Genomic DNA, 8,949 nt, shown 5'->3' on the forward strand with positions numbered 1-8,949 from the left:
TAACCTAAGCCGACAGATGTCTTTAAGTCTTTTGTTATCAACAGGTGTTTCACTTTCCACAGAAAGTTTCTAATGCACGTACCAGGTTTTTAATATCCACATTATCACCAGTTGGTTCTTTTCCTTTGTTCAGTTCCAGTTTTGTTTGATCATTACATTATCAACATTTGTTTACAGTTTTCTTAATAATAATTTCAAGTGTTAGAACTTAGAAAAACTTTGAGATATAAATAAAGGTCCAGAATGTTTATGTATTACTTTGAGATATAAATAAAGGTCCAGAATGTTTATGTATTACTTTGAGATATAAATAAAGGTCCAGAATGTTTATGTATTACTTTGAGATATAAATAAAGGTCCAGAATGTTTATGTATTACTTTGAGATATAAATAAAGGTCCAGAATGTTTATGTATTACTTGTGTATCCTTCCAGTACCACCATTCATACTCAATGCTGACACAACTACCACACCACGGGTTATAGAACATCAGGCTATTACCTTAGAATGTGAAGTTGATGGTAAACCTATACCCACCATTACGTGGTTGAGGGATGGTCAGTTAATATCCCCTGTAGAACATCCAAATCTGAAGGTCAGTCCAACCTTAAGTTTGAGCAGAGTTTTTTTGGTACAAAAATATCTTTATGATTAAGTTTATAAGTTTTTATAAGTGAGGAATACTATAGAAAATAAACTGAAGACATTAGAATGTAACATATGTATTCCTGGTTTTATTGAATTGTGGTCCTATATATTTGTTTCTAATTAACTCTTTTGCTCTAGAAATCCTTTCTGCAGATGACAAAACTTTGTATCTTACATTCAAGACTTTCTGTTTAAGTTATACCAGTTAGTTTAGCATAAAATATTAACAAATATTAGCACATTTTAATAATGTTTATGGTTTAAGTTCTCAATTCTTGAAGACAATATTTTAACAAATCCTTAATTTCCACTAGTGTGATACATGTGACTCATTTTCTCTATTTTATCCTTCTTTATTCTGAATGAGTTTCGCTTAAATGTCTGTAACCATTCATTCTTCCACCAAATTCGCACTGCAGGCTATATGGATTCCTATATTTCCATAGCTGTGTATGCTCACATGGTGTGTTTCACTTGAGTGTAAATTCCTCATGACTATACCTGTCCCATACTGTACTGTGGGTCAAGTAGAAGGAGATTGCTGTCCATTCCTGCCTCTCACTGTTCTGCTTTTAAAAATTGGATGTAGTGGTCAACCATTGCACTGTCTGCAGGTGTTACTCTACCTCCAGACTTTCTAGTACACTTCTATCTCCCATTCTTTCAGTGTAGTATGGGATTCCTTACTAGTTACCAGTTCCAAGCAGCTGGGGTGGTTGTTTATAGAGTAGGGTAGTGGTATTCTGCTAATTACGAGATCCTCCAAATGGGTAATTTTCCTGGAGTTGAGACACCCAAATGCAGTTCATCCTTCTGATTAGATGCACTCCTTCTATTCTTCTGTGGATGTCTCTATCCAGCAAAATAGGTTTAGGATGTAGTTGACTTGCTGAATGAGGTGTGTTCCTAGCTGCTCTACATCTTGGGTCATACATCATCCTCTCTCACATGGATGTACACAGTTCTTGTTCTGTCCAACCTGGTCCTCCTGATCCGTGTCACTTTTCACGACACCTGGCTCAGATGTATTTTGTCTCTCCTCAGATCTTCTTATTTGTTCCTTTCAGTTAAGGTGTGTCCTTCAAATGCTTCTGAGGGATACACCTGTGCTTCTCTCACATCAGTTCCTCCTCCAGTTTATTGTGAGATTCAACCAAATCTTGTGATGAGAGGGAGAGTACCATATTATAATTTTCCTAAATGAAAAATATATTTCTGATAGGTACTTCTCTTCCCTTATACTTCCCACCCTTCTCCCCAATATCTTCTATATTTCTGATAGGTACTTCTCTTCCCTCGCACTTCCCACCCTTCTCCCCAATATCTTCTATATTTCTGATAGGTACTTCTCTTCCCTTACACTTCCCACCCTTCTCCCCAATATCTTCTATATTTCTGATAGCTACTTCTCTTCCCTCGCACTTCCCACCCTTCTCCCCAATATCTTCTATATTTCTGATAGCTACTTCTCCTCCCTCACACTTCCCACTTTTCTCCCAAATATCTTTTATATTTCTGATAGGTACTTCTCTTCCCTTACACTTCCCACCCTTCTCCCCAACATCTTCTAGTGCTTCCATCTGCTGCCAGACTTTGAAGTGATAGTTCACTGGTGGAGGACAGAGGGAGTCACAAGTGTCACATGATGGTAGTGTTCTTCTATTGATGGAGAGGTGACATATAGTAATTTACATGAAAGACGTATTAAAACCTTGGGTTCCAACAGAGAGATGGTTAAAGGCTTGTGGCATGCATTCAAAAAAGTTCATAAATAGATGAAATTACAATACAAGGAAAGCAGAGGGAAGTAGCTATCAGAAATAGATTTTCATTTTGGAAAATTATTATTTCATGGCCTGTTATTGTATAGTATGTGTGGTTTCAGCTTTGTAGTTTTTTTCTTCCATTAATGTGTAATGTTGCTGTTCATCATTGTCTGTATTTTTATTCAACAATTTCTTTCATTTCTCTTGATACACAGTTTCTGTGGTCCTGACTGTGACATATTTTAATGTAAGATACAGTTACTTGTGTTTTCCTTGAGTTATTGAGTCTATGATACACAGTTTCTGTGGTCCTGATTGTGACATATTTTAATGTAAGATACAGTTACTTGTGTTTTCCTTGAGTTATTGACTCTATGATACACAGTTTCTGTGGTCCTGATTGTGGCATATTTTAATGTAAGATACAGTTACTTGTGTTTTCCTTGAGTTATTGAGTCTACGATACACAGTTTCTGGGGTCCTGATTGTGACATATTTTAATGTAAGATACAGTTACTTGTGTTTTCCTTGAGTTATTGAGTCTATGATACACAGTTTCTGTGGTCCTGATTGTGACATATTTTAATGTAAGATAAAGTTACTTGTGTTTTCCTTGGGTTATTGAGTCTATGATTCACAGTTTCTGTGGTCCTGATTGTGACATATTTTAATGTAAGATACAGTTACTTGTGTTTTCCTTGAGTTATTGAGTCTACGATACACAGTTTTTGTGGTCCTGATTGTGGCATATTTTAATGTAAGATACAGTTACTTGTGTTTTCCTTGAGTTATTGAGTCTATGATACACAGTTTCTGTGGTCCTGATTGTGACATATTTTAATGTAAGATATAGTTACTTGTGTTTTCCTTGAGTTATTGAGTCTATGATACACAGTTTCTGTGGTCCTGATTGTGACGTATTTTAATGTAAGATACAGTTACTTGTGTTTTCCTTGAGTTATTGAGTCTACGATACACAGTTTTTGTGGTCCTGATTGTGGCATATTTTAATGTAAGATACAGTTACTTGTGTTTTCCTTGAGTTATTGAGTCTATGATACACAGTTTCTGTGGTCCTGATTGTGACATATTTTAATGTAAGATACAGTTACTTGTGTTTTCCTTGAGTTATTGAGTCTATGATACACAGTTTCTGTGGTCCTGATTGTGGCATATTTTAATGTAAGATACAGTTACTTGTGTTTTCCTTGAGTTATTGAGTCTATGATACACAGTTTCTGTGGTCCTGATTGTGGCATATTTTAATGTAAGATACAGTTACTTGTGTTTTCCTTGAGTTATTGAGTCTATGATACACAGTTTCTGTGGTCCTGATTGTGACATATTTTAATGTAAGATACAGTTACTTGTGTTTTCCTTGAGTTATTGAGTCTATGATACACAGTTTCTGTGGTCCTGATTGTGACATATTTTAATGTAAGATACAGTTACTTGTGTTTTCCTTGAGTTATTGAGTCTATGATACACAGTTTCTGTGGTCCTGATTGTGACATATTTTAATGTAAGATACAGTTACTTGTGTTTTCCTTGAGTTATTGAGTCTACGATACACAGTTTTTGTGGTCCTGATTGTGACATATTTTAATGTAAGATACAGTTACTTGTGTTTTCCTTGAGTTATTGAGTCTATGATACACAGTTTCTGTGGTCCTGATTGTGACATATTTTAATGTAAGATACAGTTACTTGTGTTTTCCTTGAGTTATTGAGTCTATGATACACAGTTTCTGTGGTCCTGATTGTGACATATTTTAATGTAAGATACAGTTACTTGTGTTTTCCTTGAGTTATTGAGTCTATGATACACAGTTTTGTGGTCCTGATTGTGACATATTTTAATGTAAGATACAGTTACTTGTGTTTTCCTTGGGTTATTGAGTCTATGATACACAGTTTCTGTGGTCCTGATTGTGACATATTTTAATGTAAGATACAGTTACTTGTGTTTTCCTTGAGTTATTGAGTCTATGATACACAGTTTCTGTGGTCCTGATTGTGACATATTTTAATGTAAGATACAGTTACTTGTGTTTTCCTTGAGTTATTGAGTCTATGATACACAGTTTCTGTGGTCCTGATTGTGACATATTTTAATGTAAGATACAGTTACTTGTGTTTTCCTTGAGTTATTGAGTCTATGATACACAGTTTCTGTGGTCCTGATTGTGACATATTTTAATGTAAGATACAGTTACTTGTGTTTTCCTTGAGTTATTGAGTCTATGATACACAGTTTCTGTGGTCCTGATTGTGACATATTTTAATGTAAGATACAGTTACTTGTGTTTTCCTTGAGTTATTGAGTCTATGATACACAGTTTCTGTGGTCCTGATTGTGACGTATTTTAATGTAAGATACAGTTACTTGTGTTTTCCTTGAGTTATTGAGTCTACGATACACAGTTTTTGTGGTCCTGATTGTGGCATATTTTAATGTAAGATACAGTTACTTGTGTTTTCCTTGAGTTATTGAGTCTATGATACACAGTTTCTGTGGTCCTGATTGTGACATATTTTAATGTAAGATATAGTTACTTGTGTTTTCCTTGAATTATTGAGTTTATGATACACAGTTTCTGTGGTCCTGATTGTGACGTATTTTAATGTAAGATACAGTTACTTGTGTTTTCCTTGAGTTATTGAGTCTATGATACACAGTTTCTGTGGTCCTGATTGTGACATATTTTAATGTAAGATACAGTTACTTGTGTTTTCCTTGAGTTATTGAGTCTATGATACACAGTTTCTGTGGTCCTGATTATGACGTATTTTAATGTAAGATACAGTTACTTGTGTTTTCCTTGAGTTATTGAGTCTACGATACACAGTTTCTGTGGTCCTGATTGTGGCATATTTTAATGTAAGATACAGTTACTTGTGTTTTCCTTGAGTTATTGAGTCTATGATACACAGCTTCTGTGGTCCTGATTGTGGCATATTTTAATGTAAGATACAGTTACTTGTGTTTTCCTTGAGTTATTGAGTCTATGATACACAGTTTCTGTGGTCCTGATTGTGACGTATTTTAATGTAAGATACAGTTACTTGTGTTTTCCTTGAGTTATTGAGTCTACGATACACAGTTTCTGTGGTCCTGATTGTGACATATTTTAATGTAAGATACAGTTACTTGTGTTTTCCTTGAGTTATTGAGTCTATGATACACAGTTTCTGTGGTCCTGATTGTGACATATTTTAATGTAAGATACAGTTACTTGTGTTTTCCTTGAGTTATTGAGTCTACGATACACAGTTTCTGTGGTCCTGATTGTGACATATTTTAATGTAAGATACAGTTACTTGTGTTTTCCTTGAGTTATTGAGTCTATGATACACAGTTTCTGTGGTGATTGTGACATATTTTAATGTAAGATACAGTTACTTGTGTTTTCCTTGAGTTATTGAGTCTATGATACACAGTTTCTGTGGTCCTGATTGTGACATATTTTAATGTAAGATACAGTTACTTGTGTTTTCCTTGAGTTATTGAGTCTATGATACACAGTTTCTGTGGTCCTGATTGTGACATATTTTAATGTAAGATACAATTACTTGTGTTTTCCTTGAGTTATTGAGTCTATGATACACAGTTTCTGTGGTCCTGATTATGACATATTTTAATGTAAGATACAGTTACTTGTGTTTTCCTTGAGTTATTGAGTCTACGATACACAGTTTCTGTGGTCCTGATTGTGGCATATTTTAATGTAAGATACAGTTACTTGTGTTTTCCTTGAGTTATTGAGTCTATGATACACAGTTTCTGTGGTCCTGATTGTGGCATATTTTAATGTAAGATACAGTTACTTGTGTTTTCCTTGAGTTATTGAGTCTATGATACACAGTTTCTGTGGTCCTGATTGTGACGCATATTTTAATGTAAGATACAGTTACTTGTGTTTTCATTGAGTTATTGAGTCTATGATACACAGTTTCTGTGGTCCCTGATTGTGACATATTTTAATGTAAGATACAGTTACTTGTGTTTTCCTTGAGTTATTGAGTCTATGATACACAGTTTCTGTGGTCCTGATTGTGACGTATTTTAATGTAAGATACAGTTACTTGTGTTTTCCTTGAGTTATTGAGTCTACGATACACAGTTTCTGTGGTCCTGATTGTGACATATTTTAATGTAAGATACAATTACTTGTGTTTTCCTTGGGTTAATGAGTCTATGATACACAGTTTCTGTGGTCCTGATTGTGACATATTTTAATGTAAGATACAGTTACTTGTGTTTTCCTTGAGTTATTGAGTCTATGATACACAGTTTCTGTGGTCCTGATTGTGACATATTTTAATGTAAGATACAGTTACTTGTGTTTTCCTTGGGTTATTGAGTCTATGATACACAGTTTCTGTGGTCCTGATTGTGACATATTTTAATGTAAGATACAGTTACTTGTGTTTTCCTTGAGTTATTGAGTCTACGATACACAGTTTTTGTGGTCCTGATTGTGACATATTTTAATGTAAGATACAGTTACTTGTGTTTTCCTTGAGTTATTGAGTCTACTGAAGATAAATAACTTTTCCTCATTGGTGATTTATAATTTTTTTATTCATAATATAGAATTTAGTTTTGATTTTCGTATCATTCTGTGTCAACATATGATTGTTCTGCCTCTTGAATTGCGGTAAACAGGAATCTACCATGATAAGTGCATCAGTTAAAGGTTATTAATTTAATGTGATTTAACAATGTACCTTATTCTAAGATGACTCTAAAACTGGCATTATTTGTGAGAAATGATAAAATAAAAACATAAATTCTCTCTCTCTCTCTTTTTTATTTACTTCAGAATATTTTGATTTACTCAGATTTTGCCAGGAAATGTGAAACTCAGACTCATCAATGCTACAGCTAAAGATGCTGGCTTGTACACCTGTCTTGCAACAAACGAGGTTCAATTAGCAGAGAAGCATTTCAACGTTGATGTTTTGGGTATGATTGTTACTGTTAAACAGAGGTTAATGTTGTAGAATAAATTATATATGATTGAATGATGCATGCTGTGTACTCATTAGTTCACATAAGAAACATTAACTGTCTTTTGAAACATTTCTTTGAAACTTCAGTATCTGAGTTTGGCTTATTCCTGTAAATATTCCATATTTTGACAAACCTTTATGTTAGGACTAGTTTTTCTCGTGTTTCACCACACAGCTTTGACTTAAATATATATATACTGTTCCATTTTATAAAACAAGACACACTTGTATAATTGCTTTTGGAAGATGGACCCAACAAAAGAAATATCTGCATTATATTTCATCATACCAGGATAGCAACTGTGATGGGTGAAGGTTGGGTGGCTGTGTTATAGACTGTATTGGTGAGTTTCATAGCTTATTATTAAACAATAATTGAGAGTAACCTATGAAGGATTGAGGTTGGATGACTACATTAAGAACTGTATTGGTGAGTTTCATAGCTTATTATTAAACAATAATTGAGAGTAATTTATGATGGATTGAGGCTGGATGACTATATTAAGAACTGTATTGGTGAGTTTCACAGCTCATTATTAAACAATAATTGAGAGTAATTTATGATGGATTGAGGCTGGATGACTATATTAAGAACTGTATTGGTGAGTTTCATAGCTTATTATTAAACAATAATTAAGAGTAATTTATGATGGATTGAGGTTGGATGACTATATTAAGAACTGTATTGGTGAGTTTCACAGCTCATTATTAAACAATAATTGAGAGTAACCTATGATAGATGGAGACTGGATGACTATATTAAGAACTGTATTGGTGAGTTTCACAGCTCATTATTAAACAATAATTGAGAGTAACCTATGATGGATTGAGGCTGGATGACTATATTAAGAACTGTATTGGTGAGTTTCACAGCTCATTATTAAACAATAATTGAGAGTAACCTATGATGGATTGAGGTTGGATGACTATATTAAGAACTGTATTGGTGAGTTTCATAGCTTATTATTAAACAATAATTGAGAGTAACCTATGATGGATTGAGACTGGATGACTATATTAAGAACTGTATTGGTGAGTTTCACAGCTCATTATTAAACAATAATTGAGAGTAACCTATGATGGATTGAGGCTGGATGACTATATTAAGAACTGTATTGGTGAGTTTCACAGCTCATTATTAAACAATAATTGAGAGTAACCTATGATGGATTGAGGCTGGATGACTATATTAAGAACTGTATTGGTGAGTTTCACAGCTCATTATTAAACAATAATTGAGAGTAACCTATGATGGATTGAGGCTGGATGACTTAAGAACTGTATTGGTGAGTTTCACAGCTCATTATTAAACAATAATTGAGAGTAACCTATGATGGATTGAGGCTGGATGACTATATTAAGAACTGTATTGGTGAGTTTCATTGGTAGCTCATTATTAAACAATAATAGAGAGTAACCTATGATGGATTGAGGCTGGATGACTATATTAAGAACTGTATTGGTGAGTTTAACAGCTCATTATTAAACAATAATTGAGGTAACCTATGATGGATTGAGG

The 8,949-nt window shown here is 33.9% G+C and overlaps 1 protein-coding gene across 1 annotated transcript in view; it reads left to right on the top strand.

Moving 5' to 3' along the window:
• The window catches only part of LOC143227925 (hemicentin-1-like), a 108,999-nt gene extending 101,219 nt beyond the window's left edge, over positions 1–7,780 (top strand). The window contains exons 34-36 of the mRNA XM_076459280.1: positions 435–595; positions 7,260–7,383; positions 7,677–7,780. Of these exons, the coding sequence (XP_076315395.1) occupies positions 435–595; positions 7,260–7,383; positions 7,677–7,765 (374 nt within the window). The 3' untranslated portion in view covers positions 7,766–7,780. The remainder of the gene's footprint in view (positions 1–434; positions 596–7,259; positions 7,384–7,676) is intronic.
• Positions 7,781–8,949: the final 1,169 nt, after the last annotated feature.

This window comes from Tachypleus tridentatus, chromosome 10, assembly GCF_004210375.1.
Source record: "Tachypleus tridentatus isolate NWPU-2018 chromosome 10, ASM421037v1, whole genome shotgun sequence".
Classification (NCBI taxonomy): Eukaryota; Metazoa; Arthropoda; class Merostomata; order Xiphosura; family Limulidae; genus Tachypleus; species Tachypleus tridentatus.